Source organism: Fulvia fulva, chromosome 2 (assembly GCF_020509005.1).
Source record: "Fulvia fulva chromosome 2, complete sequence".
Lineage (NCBI taxonomy): Eukaryota > Fungi > Ascomycota > Dothideomycetes > Mycosphaerellales > Mycosphaerellaceae > Fulvia > Fulvia fulva.
The window spans coordinates 5,169,906-5,195,843 of NC_063013.1; the positions used below are offsets into that span (position 1 = coordinate 5,169,906).

The 25,938-nt window shown below is 44.2% G+C and overlaps 4 protein-coding genes across 4 annotated transcripts; 3 read left to right on the forward strand and 1 right to left on the reverse strand.

The window, feature by feature from the left end:
- Positions 1-1,274: 1,274 nt before the first annotated feature.
- CLAFUR5_03391 (uncharacterized protein) lies at positions 1,275-2,900 on the reverse strand (the record flags this gene model as incomplete). Its single annotated transcript, XM_047902539.1, has 1 exon — positions 1,275-2,900. One exon carries the CDS (start codon positions 2,898-2,900, stop codon positions 1,275-1,277), a length of 1,626 nt encoding a protein of 541 aa, XP_047757510.1.
- Positions 2,901-4,639: 1,739 nt separating this feature from the next.
- CLAFUR5_20155 (Carboxypeptidase) lies at positions 4,640-4,978 on the forward strand (the record flags this gene model as incomplete). The annotated part of the gene is made up of 1 exon (XM_059462992.1): positions 4,640-4,978. The coding sequence occupies one exon, from the start codon at positions 4,640-4,642 to the stop codon at positions 4,976-4,978; it is 339 nt and encodes a 112-aa protein (XP_059318899.1).
- Positions 4,979-5,059: 81 nt separating this feature from the next.
- On the forward strand, positions 5,060-5,594 carry CLAFUR5_03392 (Carboxypeptidase S1; the record flags this gene model as incomplete). Its single annotated transcript, XM_047902540.1, has 2 exons — positions 5,060-5,318; positions 5,365-5,594. The coding sequence occupies 2 exons, from the start codon at positions 5,060-5,062 to the stop codon at positions 5,592-5,594; spliced, it is 489 nt and encodes a 162-aa protein (XP_047757509.1).
- Positions 5,595-6,308: 714 nt separating this feature from the next.
- On the forward strand, positions 6,309-7,733 carry CLAFUR5_03393 (Aorsin; the record flags this gene model as incomplete). Its single annotated transcript, XM_047902541.1, has 4 exons — positions 6,309-6,339; positions 6,454-6,683; positions 6,744-7,495; positions 7,544-7,733. 4 exons carry the CDS (start codon positions 6,309-6,311, stop codon positions 7,731-7,733), a joined length of 1,203 nt encoding a protein of 400 aa, XP_047757508.1.
- Between the last annotated feature and the right edge of the window lie 18,205 nt (positions 7,734-25,938).

Consider the following 25,938-nt stretch of genomic DNA (forward strand, 5'->3'; position numbering starts at 1 on the left):
AGCAAAAGAGCAAAACAATCGCCGCTGCCGCAATGGCTAGCCACAGTGACAAAGAGAGTGTCATACTTTCTGACAACTTGCTCGCGATCATGACGCTCTGGGGCAAATTGCATCAAGCAGGACGCCTTACCATTGCGCCAACCACAATTGTCGAGAGGACTGGAAAGATGCGAGATCATATTGACTTAGACGAGCTAGAGCGTGTGAAGGCGGACAGAGGGTCATCTCTGACACTGAGCCAAAGAGGTGGCCGTCCAGAACATTCGACGTCAACAGTTGGACGGGCAAAAAGGAATCCTCGCCATTGCTGCAATCGCGAACGCTTGCTCATTCTGCTCTAGTCTTGCTGAGCTTCCTTTGAAGAGCCCCTATCTGTATGCTGGAACAAAACATGAGCGAGTGCTCGCAGAGTTCTCCTGTCGGCTCGTGAACGCGTCTTCTTCTCCTGTCGCAACACTTGATCTATCGAGCTAAGAGCAAAAGAACAATCACCGCTGGCACAACAGCATCAAGCCGATGAGGAGGCCGACCCCACGCAGTCTACATGCGTCGAAGGGGCAGGCACACCAAAGCTTTTCTGTGATACCTTTGCGGGAACCACTTTGCCATTGTGCCAACGACGATTGTCGTCCATTATGTATGCCTCCCGTGAAGTACGGTTTTGCATGTGATCGTGAAGCTCACTTGAGTCAGGAGCCCGATCACATGCTTACCAAAGCTTGTTCAGATCCATAAGTAGACTGGGAAGTGCTCCCTCTCGATAAGCATCTCTGTCTGTATGGCTCAGTGGTTGACGAGGGCGGTATTGGCTCATTCTTCACTCGCCCAGATAGGTGATGGCTTCTTCGTGCTGGCCACGTACCAAGAGCGCGTGGCGCTGTAGCTTGGAGTGCATCGTCAAGCCTTATGGACAGGGGTGCTTGTTCTTTTTACCTCCCGACGAAGTCCTCACAGCTCACTCAAATGGGGGGACGATAAGGTCGAATGAAACATGAGCCAAAGTGGTATGTTGTTCCTCCATCCGCGTATCATCGTATCTAGGTATCTACGTACAGCTATCAATGTTCGCGTGGTATATATTTCGCCATAGACACTGCCAAGCTCCTCCAGTATGCCTTCCCGAACTCCACGCTCGCTATACAAGAAAATCCTCCAATGGTATCACATCAAAAAGATCAAAACTCCGCCCCATTGCTTCGCTTCGCTCGCTGAATGTACGTGATGCTGAATGCAAACAAACATATTCTCGCTGACGATGACATGCCCGGTAGACCTCAAAAGCCCAACTCGCTAAAGATGTCCTCCGCCATGGATATTCCTTCACCTTCACTGAAAATGGTCGGGGTGGGTATGTATACTTCGTGCCTTGATCGCGGTGCCTGTGGTTGTTGTGGTGGTGACATTGTAATGGTCTTGGCCAGGGAATGGTTGCTTTCTGATGCCAGATTTGGAAGGGAGTAGTTCACAAATGTCGGCGATAGAAGGCGCGGGTGTGATCGGCCGTTCGTTGTGGCGCTTCCTGCCTCGTACTGAGCTCGATCCTGGCTGGAGCTAAGCGACCAGTGCCGACCCGCATCTGCTTCAGGCACGTTTTCATCGTTCACTGTCGCATGCTCACTGCCGGTGTAAGACGTCTGCGATGACATTGTGAAAGGCGAGTCATGATCCTCGGTGTCTACAGTCGATGCGGTGAAAGTTGGTGAGATCAAGTCGAACCCGGCGCCATCACTGACCGGTGTTGGATTCTCATCGACATCCTCCGATGCACGATGGGAGTAACATGACGTTGGAGACACCGGTGAGCTTTCGTCCAGGTAGTCTCGTATTTCCATGTTTGGCAGAGAGTACATTCGAGGCCGGTGCTGTTCTGGATCCTCCGTCAAGCTGGTCCCCGGACGTGAGCCGTAGAACTGTACATTCTGTACAGACTTCGGTCCGAGACTGAGCTCAGATATCCTCCTCATCTGCTTGCAAGTATCTTCGTCGAGTTGCTCGCTGTCATGTGCGTGTAACACACTTGCGATCACATCGTCAGACGTGAACATTGCTGCTGCTAGAGCCTCGTCCGACCCGAGCGGAGTTGGGCCAAGATCACAGGGATATGGGAAGCTCGGAAGGTCACGAGGATCGTAGTTCTCCGAGTACTCCGAAGCTCCCAGGTCGAAGGTATCGGAGAAGACGCTCCCAGCTGCCTTGTGTGCACTCTGTGTTGGGGAGGCAGACTCTGGCTGGACATCCTCATCCTTCACTGGCAGATAATGTGACAGCTTGCTGTCGCGCGTCCCTTGAGGAGCCTCATGGTGTGCAGTAGAGACTGGCGAAACAACCTCGTCCACCACATTCACCGGTCCATTCTGATTCTCGAGCCGACCATCGAGTGCTTCATCGGACAGGCACCGAGAGTGCACCTTTGAAATGGGCGGTGGCTCAAGGGCAGCCATCTTCTGAGCCGGATCGAGCGTCTTTTCCTCGCCGACATTCGCTAGACTGCCAGCAATGTCCTCTGTCACCCCGTATGCGCTGTGACACCGTGTTGGGGGCTCCACCATCTCATATGGTACATCAATGACGTTCACGGCCTGTCCAGGTAATAGCGGGCAGCCTGTGGTGTATTCCTGCCTGTCGTCGTAGGCATCGATGTCGTAGTTCAGCCGGTAGTAGTACCAGTAAGTGCCGCCCTGCTTGAGTCCTCCACTACGCGGCTTGGTCCACTGGAATTCCTCGCCATCAAAGATGATATTCTCGAATTTGAAACATCCGCTCCAGAAGCCATTCCCTCGTCTTCGATCATGGTGCATACGGTATGGTTGGTTGAAGTTGTCCCATGATCCCATGAGCTCCACTGTCCGTACCTCAGGAGGTGCTCTGAACAGGAACGTGACAAGCGCTTCCGGGTCCATGGCTGCCAACAAGCAGTGCAGTGACTGCTCTCGTGAAGTGGTTCTTATCCACAATCAAATCGGTCTGCAACGCTCCCCAGACGACACCGTTGCTACCATGCCATCGTTGTTCGTATTGTGCGCAACGAAGAAGAGGTGGAGATGCAGCACAGGTAATCAGGCAATCGGTTGGTAAACAGAGGTTGGAAAAGGCATTGGACGTTGAATAGAGTTCGTGCACGATCGCCAGATCCCAACGGCTACCATGTGCGTCTTGCCCAGTGGTCCTTCCTTCCAGATGTAGACGCGGGACCTCTCGAGTCCAGAGCCGCCCTCGGTTCGGACACGCTAGATGAGGTCAGCAAGTGGCGGCGGCGCATTAGGAAGACGCGCGTGCCAAACGCGACAATGAACAGCGGTATATGAGAGACAGGGAACAACGCTCAATAGCGGGCGCGAAGACAGTTACATGTACATATGTACCTGAGCGCGAAGCGAAAGCAAAAGCCGCTGTGACGTCGGAATTATAAGGTACATGTACCTAGGTAGCCTGTAGGCTGTAGGGATTCGAGCGAGGAGGAAAGCATAGCAGGGGTGACGGGAGCGAACTGGTGGAAGGTGACAAGGGTGTGTTCATGCGTTGTGGAGCAAGCTGATATACCACTCTTCCGAATCGGTAGACGCCGTTGCCATGCCACAGCCACTTCTGTCGCCATTAGTCTCATTCTTGGCCGCTGGCGTCGAAACCTGGCGGCCATCAATACATCTCGTCCTTTTCGTGGTGCAGGAGCGGTCGACGTGGCCGCGACGATCTTCAAAGTCCTGTTGCTGGTGGCACGATCACATGCTGCACGAGCGCATGTCCCTTCTCAACCAGCCAGCTCTCCGCAGCAGTAACGGCTCTCCTCCCACCAACATGTTACATATCTTTGACGCGCTGGCTCGCTGAACGTACCATTTGGTTATCAAGAGACTAGAGTTGTGGCTTAACCCTTGCATGCTTGCCTCGATTGCGCTACGATTAACCGCCGGCGCAGGCAAACCCTCGCTGTAATTACGGAGGCAGGAGCGGTTGGCCAGGGCGAGGTCAAAACAAGGAACACAATTGACGTGCATGAGCGTGTTGTGAATCTGATTCGGTGGTTCGTGGCTGTGATGGCTCCACTCGCTGATCTCCGTCTCGGCTGTACCGTTCCGGCCCTCTCGACGGTATACGTGCGAGGTAGATCCGATATGAGGTATTGGGTGGCTCGATGTGTGTCTGCTTCACCGACTTCATCAGCAGTGTCATCAGGAAGGCGCAGCAGAGGACATGGTCGTGTGGACATTCAAGTTGGCATTGAGCGCCCGAGGGGCCCTGATTGAGTTCATCACCCCACACGGAGACGCAGACAAGGAGCTCCCTGCTGAAAAGTCCCGAGCGGATGGTTACAATACCATGACCCGAGACGACGGCCACGACTTCTCGATTCGCCCTGATTGCTCTTCGCTACACACAAACAATGTCCGTTCATCTTCATAACATGTCCATCTTCTTCTGGCTATTTGACGCACGCACCAACTCAGAGAACGCCCCTCTTGTAGCGTGGCTGAACGGTGGCCCGGGGTGTTCCAGCATGATTGGAAGAACATGGCCCTTGCAAGTTCTTCAATGCATCCTCTGAGCCGTCCAATAACCCCCAGAGCTGGAGTGAGTGGGATGATCCCCAAGGGTGGATGCATCTTTCACATGCTGGCATGGGGTAGACCAGGCAGCTAACATGCTGTATATCGATCAACTAATCAACACTGGCTTTTCCTACGGGTCCCCCAACTTCAATTCGACGTTCAACGCAGCGCCCTACGTTTACACCTTCTTGCAGAAATGCGTCCAAGATTTCCCGCAGTACAAGCCCCGCGAGCTGAGTGTCTTTGGGGAGTCCTACGGCGGCCACTGGATCTATTACGCAGAGTACATTGCCGAGCAGAATGATTTGATCAAAGCTGGCAAACTCAACGCCACGCCCTTGAACCTCGCCTATGTCGGGTTGAACAATGCCTGGTACAACCCCATCTTGCAGATGAAGGCGCACGTCGACTACAGCTATACCAACGGCTGATGGGACATCATCAACGAAACTGAACACACGTACTTCCTTGGTCAGTACGAGAAGTATTGCGTGACTTCTGAAGAAAAGTGCATGACACAGTACGGCAACGATCAGGCATGCATAACCGCAGGCGACGATTGTTACAACTACGTTGAAGCCCCGTTGATCGCGCAGAAGACGTACGAATTGTACGATGTCAGAGAGCCAGTCGCCACTAATCCTCCGGAGACATACGTGCAATATCTCTCTCGTGCAGATATTCAGAAACAAATCGGAGCCAAGGTCAACTACACCGAGTGTGCGGCGGGCGACCGAAGTCCTGGCTATCGCTTACAGCTCACGGGAGATAGTACGTCAATCTACCTGATGCACATTCAAAGCTAACAGCGACTCAGACGCGAGAACAATGCTCCCATATCTCGAAAATTTCGTGAACCGTGGCATCCCCACCTTGATATGGGCTGGAGATACCGACTGGATCTGCAACTGGATGGGAAGTTTATATGTAGTCGATGCGGTCAACTTTCCCGGTGATTCTCAATTCCGTAACGCGACCCTCGCGCCTTACGATATCGCGGGCAAGAAAGTTGGACTTACAAGAAGCAAGGCACCTTGTCGTTTATGAGGGTGTTTGAAGCAGCCCATGAGATCGCCGTGTATCAGCTGGAGACTGCGCTGCATGTTTTCAGCCAGTTCTTGAAGACGGGGACAATTAGTGGCTGAGCGTGAGACTATCGTGCTCAAGATCACCGAGAGAGAAGATTGTGCTGGGGAGAATTGCACTAAAGATCGTGAGGCCAGTCGGGAGGGTCGGTCTCGAGAGCTTTCGTAAGACTCACAACTCTTGTCCCAACGCACGACCATGATATGAGAGGGTGTGCAAGTTGTCATGCCATTGAAGTCTCAGACAAGCATCACGCGCTTGAAGAAGGGTTCTGCACTGCATACGCCGAGCCTTACAACCACAGTGCCAACCGCTGCTACTTTTCTGCGCACCAACACTTGGCTTTCCCGTGTCGTAGGGGACTTCAGGACGTCGATCGTCTTGAGCTTGAACAACTAGCCTCCGACGTACATGATCCGGCATTCGGAGTGGAAGCCCGGGCGGGGGTGGGATGGCTGCGTTACATGTACAACACTACTACCTTCACTGGAGGGACAGTGAGAACCGTTCACGAAACGTGAGGAGATACGTACCAAGCTAATGTAAAGGCGGATCACTACGCGCTGGCTCATTCGGGAGCTGTTGATGCTATCCGTTCGAAGGAAAGGTCCGGCCTGGCTATCGCCTTTCGTTTGGGGTGATAGAGGGGTTCGACGGCTGTTCGATCCTGTCTGAATGATGGCTCTTACGGATGCACAACGCAAGAGTCAGCTTTGACGATCTTCGAAGCTTCTCACTATACCCAGTGGACGGTGTGACTTGCTGCTATCAGCGCTATGAGTCCGGTCCTCAGAAGAAGTCGTTGAAGCATTTAAACCAGCAGATCAGTCCATCGCAGCAGTCACTCACTGGCTTACCAGCAGCGGCAACATCCACCCAGATCGTATCTCCCTGACCTCGAACAAAGCTTGGTTGGCTCTTAACGTCTCCGTGGCGGAAGCGGAGGACTTACTCCACACCAAGTATTACTGGCATGGCCCAGACGGCAACTTGGCAGGCTGTGATGACTATCGAATTCCCCAGCACCTTGAGGAGCATATCGATCTCATAGTCCCGGGCGTCAAAAGTCCCCCATCGCAATGAGACAGCCCGGCACAGTCCCATAGACAGTCGCAACCACCTGTGGTTGGATCCGCCAGGCTCGCCGTGAACAGCGCTTCCTCGACCGCCAACTGTTCCAACAGTGTCACTCAAGCTTGCCTTCAAGCTCTGTACCAGTTTGAGACACTTCCGAAGAATGCACCTGTATCTTCAGCAAATCGCCTGGGTATACTGCAGTTTGGCTACTACGCAAAGGAGGACCTGGACAGCTACTTCTCCCAATTCGCTCCTTGGGTACCACAGGGCACTGAACCAATCAACCAGGGTATCAACGGTGGTTGCCCGTCGACCAACGTCTCCTGTGCATCTGGGGAGACAGAGCTGGATTTCGAGATGTCTATGCCCATCATCTACCCCCAGTCGACAGTGGACTACTCAATATACAACTACCACTACGCAGACGGCGGTACTGGCAGCTTCAACACCTGGCTTGATGCACTAGATGGATCATACTGTCACTACACTGCATTCGGCGAGACTGGCGATGACCCTGCGATTGATCCCGCTTATCCCGACGCGAGCGGTTACAATCATCCTCAGCAATGCGGTGTGTACAAACCTGCAAACGTGATCCCCATAGCTTGGGGCAATGGCGAGCAAGTGTTACCCGCTTCTTACCAGCGGCGGATGTGCAATGAGTTCACGAAGCTTGGCATGCAAGGCGTTGCTCTCTTGCAAGCGTCCGGAGATTTCGGCGTGGCTCCGAATCCAAGCAGTACCGACAGCGGCTGCCTCAAGGACGGCACGGTCTTCAATGTCGAGTGAGTAGTCCCAATCTCGAGGTTTTTCCACTCGCTAACAACCAGTAGGTTCCCAAACTTGTGCCCGTACATAACTTCCGTGGGTGGCACGCAGATCGAGCCTGGCAAAACCGTCCACGACCCTGAAGGAGCCTACCATGTCCCGACTAGTGATCCTGCCATCACGTATGCTGGAGGCGGCGGATTTTCCAATCTATGCACGGCCCCCGATTATCAGAAATCAACCCTCGACGCTTAATTCCAAAACCACAACCCACCATATGAGTACTACACAGACGGCAACTGCAACACAAGCTCCGGTGTTTACAACCGCAACGGTCACGGTCTTCCAGACGTCGCTGCCAACGCCGTCAACATCACCGTCGTGATCGACGGCAATACGTAAGAGTATGGAGCAGATTGAATGCATAGAGAGCAATTTTTAAGGGTCCGCGAAGGTGTCGCACAGGCCTTATTCTCAACTGTATATCGCCACTAGAAGGTGTAATTACTGTCTTAATATCGTGTCTATATTCTACTAACGCGTATTACCTCTTTTAGTTTTATTAGTATGCCCTTAATATATTTAATAAACTAGCAGGGGTCTATTTTATTCTATAGCTCTTATATAATTGCCTTTAAGTCCTTAATCTTCGTAGGGAACGGCTCTATCTATAAGATACGTGCCTTTATCTATTACTATACCTTCTTAATTAGATTAAGGTCCGGTAAAGAAGGTAGCTAGTTTTCTAATAGCCTATAGGTAAGATTAAGCTTCTTCCGTACCTTCTTAGCCTAGTTAAGATAATGCTTTGCTCTATCTTCTATAAAGATAAGGTTCTTATCCTCTATAATATACTAAACAATATTATTAGAATCTAATTAGAGTAGTCCTATAAGTTAATCCCTTGTTTACCGTACTTATACTTTATAAAGACTAGTTTAGACTTAAAGCCCTATCTAATAGTACCCTAAACTATAAATAATAATCTCCCTAAGTAGTAGATAGACTATATATAGTCTTAGTACTAGGCTTCCTTCAAAGAGCGTATAATATAAAGCCGCCTACGCTTACTAACTATAAAGGAGGATGTTAAATAGGTTCGGATTGATAGTAGCGGAGTGGAGTAAGAGATTAATCTTCAACTGACTAATAGCACGAGTATGCAGCAATATATTAGGAACTAATGTGTTGATTGTGTTAGATGTCTATCTAAGCTAAAGGGGAGAGAAAGTATCTCCCTATAAGCTAAGTCATCGTAGATGCCTTAGGCTACTAGATCACTTCCTGATTGTTGACTCCCTTTAAGATGCTACATCTTAACACTCTAACTCATCTCGTATAGGAGGTTACAGTCTGCTTACTTCCTGTCAATAGTACTTGGACCTTTTTATAATAGGTTAAGCTAGCTTACAAACCTCTAGAAGTGTAGACTAGTCTTTAGTTTTGTAAACCCGTCTACAACTATCTTAGAGGTTAGGGTGTACTTAATAGCAATAAGCCTCCTCTACTAAAGTTTCCTAACAGCGTTATAGGCAATGTCAATGTGCTTCGACTTGTTATAAACATATACATCTTTTACTAGGGTAAGGGCAGCTTGATTATTACCTCTTAATTAGACTAGTCTCAAATTTGATACAGTCTCCTAGTTTCTAGTGATTCTTAGTTAATAGGAATAGTCTCCTACTAACTCTAGACAATCCATTTCTCTTAGTAGTGAAGCTAGGAATTAGGACTGCTTTATACATATATTTATAGCTATATATTCAGCCTCTATTATAGATGTTGCTACAGACTTTTGCTTCTTACTTATCCAAGAAACTGGTGCCCTACAGAGGAAGAAGACATACCTAAGGATTAAGACTCTGTCTACTTTGTCTATAGTATAATCAGAATTATAGTATCTAATAAGGTGTCCTTTTCTAGACTTTGAGAATCGAAGTCCTAGATCAGGGTATGATCTTAGGTACCTAGTGATCTTCTTCAAAGCCTTTATATAGTAGGTGGATAGGTCACTTACAAATGAGCTTATCCTTCCTAGGGCAAAAGTAATGTCTAGCCTTGTGATTGTTACTAGCCATATCTAAGTACTATTGATACTCTAGTACTCTGCCTTATTACACCTCTTATCTATATAGCTTGAAGGTTTGAGGGCCTTATAGCTGTCTATAGGTAAGTGTATAGGTACTGCCTTCTTATAGTTCATTCCTATCTTAGCTAGGCCATCCCTAATAAAGTGTCCTTAGTCAAGTTTCAGGTTTCCTCTCTTCCTATCCCTTATGACTCTTATGCTAAGGATCTTTTCAGGTTCACCTAGATCTTTGATCTTAAAGATCTTACTAAGTTCTCTTTTGAACTAGAGAACATCTGTTAACTTTAGTGTAGCAATTAGAATGTTATCTATATATATAAGGATTATGATCTCCCTCTTCTTATAGATAAGTAGGTATAGATCCACTTCTAACTATGTGAATCCAATCTCTCTGAGCTTTAATACACAGAGTTGATTCCAATCTCTAGCTACTTACTTAAGTCTATATAAGCTTTTAAGGATTTTGAACACTATGTTTAGTAGAAGCTCAACTCCTAGTAGTGGTAACATAAAGATGTCTTCATAGAGGGTGCTTTCTATAAATATATTGTTCACATCCACTTAATAAAGATGAAGATCCTTCTTATACACAATAGCTATAAACACCCTAAGGGTGTCCTGTCTTACTATAGGTACAAATGTCTCTATAAAGTCAACACTAAACTTCTGTAAGAAGCCCCTTATAACTAGTCTAGCCTTGAACTTTTCAATAGCTCCACTAATGCTTCTCTTAATATTAAAGACCTATCTTGATGTAACTAGATTTGCTCCTTTTAGTAGAACAGAATTTTCCTAGGTGTTGTTACTCTATAGAGCATCTAGTTCCTTTTGGATTGCTTCCTTCTAAAGATGTCCCCATTTCTTGTCATTCATAGCATCCTTATAGGATTTTGGAATTAGGACCTCTTACTTGTATATAATGGCTTCTATAGTTACTATAAAGGCTATTTCCTTAACTTCTTCTAGGAATTCGCTATCCTATAGTATTGAACTGTCCACTGATTATATAGCTATAAAGAAAGCTTAGTAAAAAGCAGCAAGGTTCTCTAAGAGGTCTATTGCTTCTCCTACTTTAGTGGTTAGTTCGGGCTTAGGGACTATAGATTTTAGGGCTTTCTGTTTCATATCATAGCCCTCAACATCATAGTCGGCCTTTCTATTTCTAAGGGATGATTTAGGGACCGTTACTTATAACCTAGTAACGTCTATTTCCTAGGGATCTAGGGAGCTTCTCTTAATTAGCTGATCGATTTTCTGAAATTCCCCTACGTTCTCCGGAGGTTAGGGAAGTTGTACAAACAGCTTTCTCGGCTGAGCGACTTTAGGGCTCTTAATTGGCTAATCTATTTCGGGGGGGCTCTAATGGACGCCTGAATAGTAGGTAGATTGTCCTAAGGATACGTTCTTCCTCGGCCTTCCTAAGGGCTTCCTAGCTAGTACGCTACTTAGTAGATTTAATGTTAGAACATTGAGACCTATATTACCTCTAGGCTAGTCCTTAAAGAAGTCTATATATATGTGTTGTTTAATAGCTCTTATATCTGGTTCCTAAAAGAGCTAGGCTTTAGCTATGTTTTTAACATACCTAATAAATACTGCTTCTTTACCCCTATTTATTAGCTTGTCACTTCTTACCTATTAAGGTTAGGATCTTGTGTCTATATAGACAATAGCTTTGCATCCCTAAACTTTCACATAGTCGATGGTCGGTTTGATACTATTCAAAGCCTTATCTAGTGAAACCTTAAACCTATCGTAATCTAGGCTATTTAGCAGTTTGTTCCTTATATAAGTTTAGGCCTCTAGTGCTTTAGGCCAAAATTTAACCGGCATTTTAGCCTCTTTAAGCATTGCCCTTATAGAGTCCTCTAAGGTTTGTATTGACCTCTTAACTGGTCTATTCTATAGAGAGTTGTATACCTTAGTCGGCTCGAGCCCAATCCCTAAATCCTTCTCCTACTACTTTACTAATGTAATAAGTTCTTTTAGATTGTTAAGCCTTACTACTTTTAGCTACGCTAATGATTTCCTCTCTGCTTTGATCTTCTAGTTCTAGAGAGCAACTAGAGCATCTTCTCTTTTCCTAAGAGGAAAGGTCCACTTATTCCTAGAGAAGTTGTTAATAATCTTAAGCTAGTATTTGAATCCTAGTCTTAAGATTAGTAGTAGGCTATATATGTCAATAGATATAAGGGCAAGTCTTTTAGGTCTTCTCTCTATAACTTTGCCTTTGTACTTCTTTATCTTTGCTATTAAATATACTCTACACTAGTGAAAGCTATCCTTAGGGATAGGAATAGGTTCTTTTAAGTCTGTTACCTTATAAAGATTCTAGAGCAAATTCTTCCTAAAGTGTATAAATCTTCTATACCAAAGCTTCTACTACTTTAGGTCGGTCTCTAATTGAGTAGTCACAAAGGCATTCTCTATTAGTAGTGCACATAATGAGTAATGTGCCCGTTCTTGTAGGAGAGGAGAAATCTTATTAATGAATAGAACCCCCTTAAGGAGCTTTGTCTAGACAATAGTCTTACTAGAGGGGGAAACAAGAGAAAATGATAGAGGTTGAACACCAAACTACTTGCTAAACTAGTTCTATAAAACCAGGTTTACTCTAAGCTTAGGTATAAGTAGGACATCTTCTAAAACAACTTTTCTACTAGCTCTCCTACTCATCTCTACATTCCTAATATAAGTGGCTAATAAAAACCCACCTCCTACTTTGATCCATTTCTTCCTTATTAAGGGAGTTATAGATCTAAAGAGGTAGCTTTAGTCAGTTATATAGAATAAAGCATAGGAGTCAAGTAACTACTCTAACAAGGGGAACTTGCCTTAGACTTCTATAGTTAAGTGAGCCACTTTATCATACTTATCATCATCAGACATTGTCTCTAGGGATAAGCTATATAAGTCACGTAACTCTTAGGCGGAAAACCCTTTTCTAGTCTTCTTTACTTTAGAGGTATAAGACTAGGCCTAGTTCTTCTAGAGCGGCAGTATATTAGAGCTAAGTTTCTTCACCATTTTCTTAAGTTCTTCTATAGAGGACTTCTCTCTTAGTGTCCTCCTTAAAGTGGGTAGTAGAGTTCTCTTCTTCTTAACATGTATTATATTCTAGGAAGATAGTAGTTAGGAATAAGATCTAAGGACCTTTCTTACCTTAGGTAGACTAGGGCAGTCCTTAATCAAATGATCCTTCTTATAGAGAAGGTAGGAGAGTGGTCTTACTAGACCTAATAGCTTGACCTAGGTGGCTACTATACTATACTTAGCCTTAGAGGGATCTAACCTAGCTTCTTAAGCTTCAAGGATCTTTAAGGTCCTTTTATAATCCATCTTTAGCTAAGCTATAATGGTATCCCTAGCTATATAGTAGTCAGGTGGCAGTGAGCTTAAGAGCTAGGTCATCCTTACATTAGCTTTCCTATAATACTGACCCTCTAGGTCAACATCAGCAATCCTTTTTCTAAGAGAAACTAGGTGTGTCTATATAGATCTAATAGTGAACTCTTTACTTATCTCAAAGGTCACAAATTGCTTTATAAGCTCATATATATAGGTTAGTAGCACCTAGCTATACTTGTTCTAGAGATATACCCACTTCTTAGCAGCTCTTCTAGATTTATATAAGCCCTTAAGCTTAAATTCATCTTCTTCTATAATCCTACTAAGGATACTAAAGTTGTATACTATATTATGTCTTGTCTATATTAGCGTATTAAGGATCTCTTTAGTTATAGCCTCTTCTTAGAGTTTTAGAGTCTTGCCCTTAATGTTGTCAAAAGACACTTCTATTAGGTCATTAATTATAAAGAATACTAATTGGCTCTCTATCTTATATCTCTAAAGGTTGAACTATCTCTTCTAATTGTCCCTCCTAAGAATTAGGATTTTGCCTCCCTTCTCCTCTATCTTCTCTTAGTATAAATCTATAATAGATTAGATGCAATGAAACAAGGTGTGTATGTTCTAAAGTAGTGGCTTAGATCCTACTGAGGCTTCTAGTATAGAATAGGAAAGTTCGTAGGTGTAGATACTAAGGCCTGCTTAGTAAAGTAAAGAAGGAGCGGTATAAGGTCTCGGGGCTAGGACACAGGTCTGTCTCTCCTAGCAGAGCTTTAAATGACTTACTTGAAGTCCTTCTTAATAGTATCTCGATACAGTTCTACCTATAGAGTATCTTTAAGGTATTGGCTTTAAGTAAGCCGTATAGAGTCCTTGTCTAGGTTACCTATTACTTAGTATCGAACTAAGCTCCTTGACAGGATAGACGGGGTAGACTTCTGATTCCCAGATGTTTTCTGCTACGATAGTAAGGGATACAAGTAACCTGTACTGATATAGGTTGCTCTTATTCCTACATAAACCCGGGCTCATAACCTATTCAATAGGTATGGGTAGATAGTAGCGGAGTAGGGTAAGAGATCAATCTTTAACTAACTAATAGCACGAGTATATAGCAATATATCAGGAACTAATATGTTAATTGTGTTAGATGTCTATCTAAGCTAAAGGGGAGAGAAGGTATCTCCCTATAAGCTAAGTCATCGTAGATGCCTTAGGCTACTAGATCACTTCCTAATTGTTGACTCCCTTTAAGATGCTACATCTTAATAGTATATATAATATATTACTATCTACCTTATAGTACGTAGGGTGTATCTTCGCCTTCTATAAGAGTAGAGGGATAGTACTACCTTTCCGTAGTATCTTAATTGCCGCCTTAAGTTCTTAGTCTAGGGCGTAAGTAGTCGTTATACGGTACTCGAGTTTAGCTTCGACTTCAGCTTTATTCGTAGTCTATACTTCCTAAGCTAGTACTAGCTATGTTTGTAGTACCTGTTCTAGTTCTAGAATAAACTCGATTACTTTAGGATTTAGAGGAGTCGTCTCTTCTTCTTCGGGCGTATCTTCGATAGTAGCTTATATAGAGTCGATCTTAAGGAGTCGCTCTAGCGGAAGCAATGTCTAATACTAGTACTAATTTCTCGGATCATCTACCCCCTATAGAAGGTCCTAGCTACGTCTCGTTAGGCTATCTAGCTTCGTTCCTTATATACCTAGGCGGTATATAATCTAGAAGTTGAATTATAACAGAAATTCTACCTATCGCGCTTGTCGGCAATTTAGCTACTTCGTAGTTATAAAATATTCGAGGTTCTTATAGTCTATAAATACTTTAAGACTACTATATAAATCGTACTAATTCTTTAGAGTATAAAAAATGGCGACGACGACGGTAGTAGACGACCGAGAGTAAGGGGGAGACGAGTAGAGGACGCTCTATAAGAAGGCGGAAGAGATAGTAGCGGTAGAAGAAGGGAGATTTCCGGAGAGAGTACTAAGGGGAGTAATAAGCGAACTACTCGGGTGTTAGGAACCGCTGTACGTTATCCCAACCGGGCTTGGATCTTTGCAGTGATGTCTCTGACTCGTTGAGAAGGTAGTGGTCCCAAACAGTATATGGTGTATACTTAAAATGAGTTGAGCACGAGGCTCCTATCTACTCGTAAAGAAGCGTCGTCTATATAGTGCCATGTCTTGGCGTGATCTGTCCTGCTCTCTTAATCTCTTGTCCTCTTGATCTCTTGCTCTCTGTCCCACAGGTTTCCTTGCTCTCATCGCGTAGTGAATGGCTGTGGGGTTCCCACGAATCGAACCGTAACACCATCCCCCTTCTAGCTTAGCTTCGTCCCGAAGCTTATAGTCGTTCGGGTGTGCATCTTCTTCAGCGGCAAAAGATGTCGTCTTCCTTACCATCACCCGCACACCGTCGCAAACCAAAGGTTTCGTCCACTCTCCGTCGTCTGGATCTCTATACCGATATCGAAACAAACGGTACTGAAATGGCGCCCTGTTCTTCCTGCAAGTCCGTCGTAGTCGCACCCGGCGAAGTTCGTCCTCGCTGCATTGTTGGTCCTCGCTCGTCGAAGTGCTCCGAGTGCATCAAGCACAACCGGAAATCCTGCGACGTCTCTCTGGCCTTCTCCCAGTGGGAGAAACTTCGGAGCGCGAGGGAGGCGCTGCGTCGTGATATTGAATCGTTGGAGGAGGAAGAGGTGGAAATCCTGCAACGCCTGTCTCGCGACCAGCAGGCGTTATCCGAGAGGAGAATGAAAAAGATTCGTCTCAGGAAACAACTGCGTCTCGCCGAGAACCGCGTTGACGGCGCCACTGCCTTGGCACTCGAGGAACTGGAGTCCGAGGATCCCGCTCCCGAGTCCGTTCTCCCTTTCTCTGTTCCTTCCGGCGTAGAGGTACCGGATCAATCTTTCTTTCATGGCATTCTCGAAATGCCTCTGGACCACTGGAGTACGATAACGGGTGTCCCTCTCGACGATCCGTTAAAGGGTCTCTTTTCTCCCGAACCTTCACACCAAGAGTCCGCGGTGTGAGGCCGTTGTCGTCAGGTTGTTTCTGCTAGGCAGATTTCGAGAAGAAGTTCTCGCATTCCCCGTACGTCGTCGTTGCCCGATCCATAGCGTTGAACTCGCGGCTAACAATATTCTTCTTCGGACAGTCTCTAGCATAGTGGCCTTTCCTTCCACATGCATAGCAAGTTAGATCTCTTGTTAACTGCTTGCTTCGTCCGCGCCTTTCCGTGGCGTCGAGCTCCATCGGCTCTCCATAATCAGGGTCATGACTTCTGGCCTTGAAGCCCCCTCTTCCGCTTCTCGCGGGTCTCTGGAATCCAGGCTGTACGAATCGGTCGTACTTCAACTCCTGGAGTCTCTCGTCGATTTCCTTTGCAGCCTTGACCATCGCGGCCAAGCTGGTGAGACTGGAGTTTCGAGATAATTCGGCTTTGACGTTGTCCTTCAAGCCTAGGTAGAACTGGGAACGAAACGCTGCGTCGTTCCACTCGAGGTCGGCGGCATATCCCTGGAATTCAGAAGCATAGACGGCAACTGAGGTGTTCTGTCGGAGTTGTCGGATATGTCGGTCGGCATGAACCTCTTCATTAGGTATCCCGTAGAGATCATTCAGTTTGATCTCGAACTCATCGTAGTCGGCAAATATCTTCCGGGTTTCTGTCTTCGGGTTGTCTCCTTCGTCCTGGTTGTTGAGCCAGTCTTTGAGGTATGGTCTGAACCCCCGGGCTGCCCTGCCCCTTAGGAAGGATGCGGCGTACAAGACCTTAGAGGCCTCGCCATTAAACTGTTGGGCGTTGAAGTAGAGGTACAGCTGAACCTGCAGCTGAAAAGCCTCCAGCTTCCCTTGTGTCCCATCGAACGTCTCCGGTGGTGACACCTTAGGTGCCTTGGTGAACTCGTGCATGCTGTTCGAGCTTGCAGAGGGTGTTGATCGTTTTCCGCTTCCAGTAATCGACATTTCGCTCATTCGTTCCGTGATGCCAGTTGACTGTGGCTGTTGTCGTGACGGACTCCGGGTAGCGTCTCTCCCAGACATGTGCAAAGGGCCCTGGTGGTGGTGCTCAAAGTTGTTAGGAACCGCTGTACGTTATCCCAACCGGGCTTGGATCTTTGCAGTGATGTCTCTGACTCGTTGAGAAGGTAGTGGTCCCAAACAGTATATGGTGTATACTTAAAATGAGTTGAGCACGAGGCTCCTATCTACTCGTAAAGAAGCGTCGTCTATATAGTGCCATGTCTTGGCGTGATCTGTCCTGCTCTCTTAATCTCTTGTCCTCTTGATCTCTTGCTCTCTGTCCCACAGGTTTCCTTGCTCTCATCGCGTAGTGAATGGCTGTGGGGTTCCCACGAATCGAACCGTAACATCGGGGGACTAAAGGCGCTTAAACGACAAACAAGTACTACGATTAATATAGCAATCGAGGCAGCAATACGAAACGTAAGAAATAACCCTTAAAGAGGCCCGAGACAGACCTAGGGCCTAACGACCTAGGTAATAATCGCGAGCCAACCTACCCCCCCTTAGAGTATAGTACTACGAGTCTATATTACGGACTAGAAAGAGAAGGAAGAGATAGGAAAGAGGACTAGGAGGGAGATAGTCGAGAAGATTGGAGTAAAGGGAATAGTAGGGGCAAGGGTAGATAATAAAGGGGTCAAGCTGTTTATAGTATACGTATAGGACAAGAAGGCCCTCGAAATAAACAAGGAGTAGGCACTAAAGATCGGGAGTATAGCGAAAGTCTCCTATCAATAGTATATAGTAATTGCGTATAGGGTCCTACAAACCTTTAATATATAAAGGGATGTACTAAACCTCTAGAGGTAAAACTAGGTAATAGTACTAGGACTATAGATCATAAAGATAGCGTAGGTCAAGAAGAAGATAGAGGAGGGTAAGAGGGCCTCCTCGCTGATCTTATAGGTTATAATACTAGAGTAAGCGAACAAGGTCTTAGACTAAGGGTTATACTAGGACTTTAAGAGGCTAGATATAGAAATCTATTAGAGTAACTATAGAATCCTTTAATGTTTTAACTATTAACAGTACGGATATATTGCCCTAAAGTGTAGTAAAGCTATAGTAGTCTACTCCTACTATACTAGTGATCACGCGACCTAAGAGTACTAAAAACGGAAGGAGGACATAAGATACGTAGTATATAGGAGAAAACACCCGGCATAGTCAAACTAATACCTAGTTAGACTATTAGCCTAGTAGAGAGCGCGGGAAGCAAGGGTAACAATACTAACTAGGTTCCTAGTAGGTAAATAGAAACAACTAGAGAGAACTACCTACCCGAATAAGAGACCCCGACTATAAGAGAAGCCACAAATAGTACTAGTAATAGGGAGACTAACGTTCTTATATAAGGTAGCGTAGAGCAATAGACAAATAAGAATCAACTAAATGATAGGGAGCTAACCCTAAAGGGAAGAATAGGAGGAGGGACGGGAAAACTAATAGTAAGACTAATAGTAAGACTAAACGGACCTAGACACAAACATGTCCTAATGCCTCACACTAGTAGACTATTAATCATTTAGTATAATGTGAATAGAAGCAAAGACAAGGTCTAAAGGAGCTTTCTATAAGCCTTAGACCCGGAGGAACACTATATTATAGCAATATAGGAACCGTAGATCAACCTATACTCTAGGATTCTATTAACTATACGAGACCCGAGATACTACGTAGTAATAAACAGAACCGAGGGAGTCCTACGAACATATATCTATATTAGTAAGAAGGTACTAGTAGAGGACTAGTAGGCCTAGCCGAGAACCGATAGGGATATTACTATAGTATAGCTTAAAACAACTTAAGGCTAGGTCCTAATCTATAGCGTATATAACCTAACTCTAGAGTCTAGAAGTAGTACATAACTATATACGCTAGGAAGGCTCCCGGAAGTAATAGACTAACAAAACCACAATATCGTAATAGGAGATTTTAACCTCTACTACCTAAAGTAGGGATCGGACTTTACCCTAGTACACTACTTCTTAGTAGGGAGGCTTATTAGTCAGATAGAAACAGCCTAAATAGACTTAATCACGCTAAAGGGAACAGAAACTTAGGCTAGAAACAACAGTTCTAGCACGCTAGACCTATACTTTATATCCTACGCCTTAATACGACGGGTAGAAAGCTATATAGTTAATGACTAACTAGAGTCCTTATTAGACCACTATCTAATCCAAACCGACATCTAACTTATAGTTAAGGAGGAGAGGGAACCTAAGAGGAAGCTCTGCTAGAAGTAGGCCGAGTAGATACTAGTATAGTAGCGGCTAGAAGGCGAACTAGAACAGGTAAATATTAACGATATATATATAACGGAGGGGATCGACTAAGTAGTAGAGTAGCTAATAGAAGCTATATAAAGGGCAGCCTAGGCCTATATACCTAAGAAGAGATAGTCGCTATACTAGAAGCTATACTAGACACTAGAGTATATAGCTAAAGTCAAGGAGGCAAGGAATGTAAGAAGGAGATAGGAGTAACGACGTACCTAAGTAAACTAGGAAGCCTATAACAACGCGTATAAAGTAAAGAAGGCGTAGATTAGAAGAGACAAGACGTAGGAGTAGAGGTCAACTATAGGAATGATTATAGAACACCCGGATCAAATCTAGAGACTAGTAGAATAGGCTAGGAAACTAGACGAGGAACGAAACTCCCCGCCCTAGTTTCCCTTAATATAGGACTAAGACGGGAAACGCAAACCACTCCGATAGGGAAAGCGAAAGCATTTGTAGACCACTTCTTCGGGACTTAGGTAGAGGCAGACCTAAGCAACATCCTAGGAATATACATTCCTCCGCTAAGGGAGGCTAACTAGTAAGTATCTACTATAGAGATTAGAAACATTATTAAGAAACTAAAGGGCAACAAAGCCCTAGGCCTAGACAAGATCCCTAACTATTACCTAAAAGCTAGTAGTAGCCTTATTACTCTAGTACTTACGCCAATCTTTACCTAGTATATAAAGTAGGGGTATTGCCTAAAGGCCTTTAGGTAATTACTAACTATTAAATAGGTACGAGTTGCGTAGTAGTAGAAGACGGCGGATTATACAAAAGACAAAGAAGGACCTAATAGGATAGCGTGTATCTATATATAGTATCGCCGGTGTTAGTGTAGGTAGATACTAGGTGTCCGGATGTTTACTAGCCTATAGGCTAGCAAACCCTAATCACGTGATCTCGTTATATAACACACCCACACCTATATACTTGTCCTACGGCCTATATGTTCTTAACACTAACTTACGTCCTAAGGAAACCCTAAAAGGAAGACTATACTAAGTTGAAGTCATATAGACTAATTACGTTACTAATTATACTAGGGAAGCTCCTAGAGAAGGTCGTAGCTATAAGGCTTACCGGAATAGTAGAAGAACATAACCTCCTCCCGGTAACGTAACTAGGGGGAGATAAAAGAGATCTACCCTTATAGTAGTCGAACTGATTATAGAGCAAATCAGACATATCTAGTACTATAGTAATAATAAGGTAGCCTTACTACTTTTACTAGACATATTAGGGGCTTTCGATAACGTGTCCTACGTAAGGCTCCTATATATCCTTAGAATAAAAAGAATCCTAGCCTAGATAGTACACTTTATATAGTCATTCCTTAAGGACAGAACAACCTAGATCCTCCTAGGGTCCTTTAAAGCCCCGTAGACCCTAATTACGAACACGGGCATCCTATAGGGCTCTATACTCTCCCTAATTCTGTTCCTCCTCTTTATAGCCGACCTGACCCTACTCCTAGAAATAGTAAACACCTTAGTATCGGGGTTCGTAGATAATACAAATATCCTAGCGTAGTCGGGGTCTATAGAGGAAAACTACGCACTCCTAGAGGAGAGATATAGACAATACGAAAAGTGGGCAAGAGAGTATAGGGCAAAATTCGTACCGGATAAGTACTAACTTATCTATTTTAGTAAGGTAAAGACAAAACACAACTTAGTAGTACTAGTAAAAATCTAGGGGTTCGAGACCTATCCTATAAGGGAACTTAGAGTCCTTAGGATATAGCTAGACCCGAAACTTAGCTAGGGACTATAAGTAAAGAAGGCGTAAGCGAGAGCGGACACTAATAGACAATTAATCGAGAGACTTACTACGTTAACCTAGGGGGCGACCTTCACAAAGGCCTAGACTATATACAAGGCTATTATCAAGCCCGTAATGCTATATAGAGTAGCAATTTAGGTAGCGGAAAAACACATCCCGAAGAGAATTAAGGACCCCCTTAATAGAGCGTAGGTAGCTTACCTAAAGAGAGTACTAGGGGTATATAAGTCAACCCCTTATAGGACAATAGAAATGGAATTAGGTATAGCCCCTATTAGGGAGTACCTCTAGGGCATGAGGTGTTAATACGTAGAGAAGACATTAGTATACCTAGCCTAGGGAACTATTTAAGTAGCTACTTAAAGGATAAGAACCTAGTAGGAGAGGAGGAGAAGACCTAACCGGCTATATATAATCCTATAGAAGGAAGTAGACCTAAAAACATTATAGGAAATCCTAGCAGCCCTTAAATAGAGAGAAGCTCTAAGGGAGCAAGCTAATATAGGGGACAAAGGGACAAAGAAGTAAAGCTAAGTAGAAAGGATCGTAGGTCACCTATAGGAAACGCGTTAGAACCAAAAACCGGTAAGGCTAGGAGCCCTACTAGCGGCTAGGACCTTCGGGAGGTATAACTACCTTATCTATAAAGACCTAAAGAGGGCGGAAGCAAGTATAGCTATCTAGATTCACTCTAAGTATATTAGGCTAAGAGCATACTTATACTAAAGAAGAGTCCTAGGATACGATTCTAAACGTTGCCCTTATAGCTACCTATCCTAAAACCCGGAGCACATAGTGCTAAACTGTACTAAGTAGGTAAAAGGGAGAAGCTAGTAGGGGGCGAAGGTAAGAGATAGGCAATACTAGGCTATTATCTAGAACAGACAAGATATAAGGAGAGTGATAAGATAGATCCTTAACAAGGACTACCTAGAGCAATTCTCCCTAGTAGTAGAAACGGAAAGGTAGATAGAGAGGAGGGAGAGAGAGAGAAGAGCCGGGGAAACAGAAGGGAGAAAGGGAATCGAGAGGAGGACATTACTAGGGTTACGGGCAAGGTAGTTATAGGGTAATAACTATAACACTAGCGTACCCTAAAGGAAGGAGAACGAAAGGACAAGATAGGAAAGAACGAGGAGGGCAAAGACGAGGAGGTTTTCATCCGTTAATTGGGTTTCCTACCTATATAAATAGACCTAAATAGCGAGATACCTATATAGGCTATAGGGTACTAAAACAGGCGAATGAATAATCCATCTATCTATAAACACTTTGACTAAATCGCCGTCCTCGTCTACTTCGTAAGTAAGCTCCGGGCGCTACTCTTTGAATACTTTAATAATCGCGAGGAGTTCCTTATCGTAGATCTCGTAATTATACTCCTAGGGGCTTAGCTTCTTCGAATAGAAAGCTATAGGATGTAATACTCCCTACTCGTTGTATTGTAAGAGCACACCTATATTAATAAAGTCTAAGGAGTTAGTCTCGACGACGGTCTACCTACCCGGTATATAGTATACTAGTATACCCGCCTTACTAAACGCTACTTTTGACGCCTCGGATACCCTCTAGTAATTATCAGTCTAGTTGATTCTACGGTTCTTATGATTACTAGGCCTATCTAACTTTGTTAGGTTAGTTAATAGGGATGTAATACGAGAGAAGGCCTCGATAAACCTACGGTAGAAGCTCGCGAATCCTAGGAAGGCTTAGACATCCTTAAGATTAGTTAGTACTTCCTAGGTCTATATACATTCCAATTTCTCCGGGTCTATCTCGATGCCCTAGGGTGTAATAATAAGGCCTAGATATTTTATACGTTTCTAGTAGAACTCGGACTTATTAATATTAATAGTAAGCCCGGTATCTCGTAGCTTAATTAATACCTTTCGTACGTGTTCGACGTGTTCCTCTAGAGTGTTGCTAAAGATAAGGACGTTATCTAGATATACTAATATAAAGTTATCTAGATGTTCCTATAGAACCTTATTAATATATAACTAAAAGGTTACGGGTCCGTTATAGAGGCCGAACGGTAATACGAGGTATTCGTATATACCGTAGTATATTACGAAAGCTATTAGCTACTCGTACCCTTCCGCGATACGTAACTTATTAAAGACTACTATAATATCTACTTTCGTAAAGTACCTCTTTCCGTATATACGGTTAAGCGTTTTCTATATTAATAGAATAGGATAGTAATTCTTAATAGTAATAGCGTTTAGCCTACGGTAGTTAATATATACTCGTAGCCCTCCTCTAGGCTTTCTTACTACTAATACCGGTGCCGGTAACTAGCTTGTTTTCTAACCGGCCTTACGTACCTTACCTTCTAAAGTCTATTCGAGTAACTATTTCTTAACGGCTTTATTCTCCTTCTCGGCTAGTCCGTATAGCTTTCGATATAGCCGTTCTTAAGGTCTACCGGGTTTGATATAAATCTCGTAGTCGATACCTAGTCGATAAGGTAGGAGTCCCTCGTAGTCCTTTACTAAGAAAGTATCTATAATGTCGTAGTATAAAGGCGGGAGCTTCTCTTTAGGATTGTAGTTGAACTGCTTGTTTAAGAACTAATCTAGGTCATTAGCTACTATCGCGCTTAGTTTAAGGCTATTATCGTTATTGTCGTTATCCTCGCGCCCTATAGGTATAATATAGAAGTACTCGGCCCTAGGCCGGTACGCGTATATCTCCTATACGCGCTACGAGACTTCCTAGTAATCTACCTCTTTATCTACCTCTAGAGCGGACATATTTAGCTCCGCCCCTCCGGCTATAAATCCTACTCACTCGCTAGTAAAGGGCTTTAGTCTATATTTTGTTTACTAGATTCTACCGATATAGTTTAGAGATTGTACTATAATTGATGTCTTATTATATAGATAGTGACCGAAGCAGTAGTTAGATCTAAACGCTACCTCGCTAGTTTCCTAGAAGATGTTTAGGTTATACGCGGAGAGCTACGGTAGTCTAAAGACGATGTCGTATTCGAGGTCGGTAACGTAGTATAGTATTTACTCGTAATAACGGCCGATAACTACGTCTATAAGGGCTATATATATAATCCAACGCGCTATAGCGGATCTATCTCCTAGTATTAATCGTCTGTTCTTCGTTAAAGGGATTAAGGGGGTTATATATTTATATATAAATTTCAAATTAAGAAAGAGAGAGGTAGAGGTAGAATCTATAAGGCCGCGAGCCTTTTTATATTTCATTATTACGGGTAATACTATATAAGGGTGTATAGCTAGTTGTTATTTATCTAGTATATATACCGATATCTTAAGCTCCTTACTATAGTCCGTCTCTTATATTCTATATCGCTTAACCTTATACTCTTTCTATCTTAGAAAGCTCGGTTACTAACCGCTATCTACTACGCTTAGGTAGCGGTCGTACCATTTCCCTATTACTATAGGTCGGTAGTAAGGGAGCTAAGGTTTAGGTTAGCGTTCGCGTTATTTTGTAGGCGTAGAGGGCGGTAGTCGCCGTCGTAATTATATATCGAGTATTCGGGGTTCGTTAATACGTACGAGCCTATACGGTAGCGGTAGTACTTACCCTACTTCTTAAGGTCCTCCCGCTACTTACGGTTTAATGAAGGTAGGTTCTATAAGTAAACCGGTAGGTCCTCCTTCTTCTTCGTACCTACGTATTATAGTAGTCGCTAGACGATTATAGCGGTCGTACTAGTAGCTACGGCGCCTACGGCATTACTACCGCCCTATACGCCGTTATTATTCGAATTAGGGTTACTACGTAGGCGCTCCTTCTATAGATATAGTCGGTCGGTCTCGTAGAAGCTCTTATCTAATACCGTATATTCCTTAATAACATCCTATATATCGTATAAGCGTCTATCTACTTCCCTATCGCCGAAAGTCTTAATAAAGTACTTACGGTTTAGACGGTTACGGAAAAGCATTAGCTTAGTCTCGTCGGTCTACTCTATCTAAGTACGTAGCTTCGAGTAGTAAGCGTAGAAGGTAATAAAGGTCTTACCCTACTCCTACTTATAGGTAGCGATATTAACTATAGCCTTAGTTCCTTCGTTATAGGTACCGTACTAGCGTATTATCTAATCTAGTAGTTCTTTACTAGTCTTGAACTCGTTAAATAATTGTTATCTAGGTACGGGGATCCTCGGCTTAATACTTCTCTAAGGGTCACCCTATGTCTATCTATATATAAAACGTAGGCCGTCTACCTCGGAGCGGAAAGTAGTTATAGTTAGCTTAAGAAGTACGCTACTATACTAACTATCGAAGTTAGGGTCGTTATCGTTCTTAAAGTACTTCGGGTTAGGTACGCCCTTACTAACCTCGATACCGCGTATTAGAGTACGGTTAATAGTAAATAGGCGTTCTAAAAGTTCGGTTAGGGGAGTCTATATACGGGTATTACGCGCTCGAGGGTCGCGACCGTTATTGTTATTAGGTCGTAGATGGTTTCTATTACGTCCTTAGTCGTTATTACTATTACCGTCGTTATTATTATTACTACCGCCTCCGCCGCCGCCTCTACTAGTAGCTTTACGATACTTACGTATTAGCTACTTAAGTAAAGTCTCGCGCGGAGGTAAATAGGAGGGTCGGCGACTAGAGCGGCCCCTACCTCTCTTCTATATAGTGTCTTTAGTAGCTTAGAGTCGAGTCTTTAGATTGTTAACCTCCTTCTATAGAGCCTAGTTCTTAGCTTCGGCATCCTATATCATCCTTATCTCCTTTTCGTAAATCTCGCTAAATTACTATATAGGTTATTAGCCTCCCTATACTTCTTCTCTACCTCTTATAACTTTGCTAGGTTATAATCCTTCTTACTCTTTAGGTCTACGGCCATCTTCTATATTATAGCCTCCTCGCTTCGTAGTATCTTATAGATGCGGTTATACTCGGTA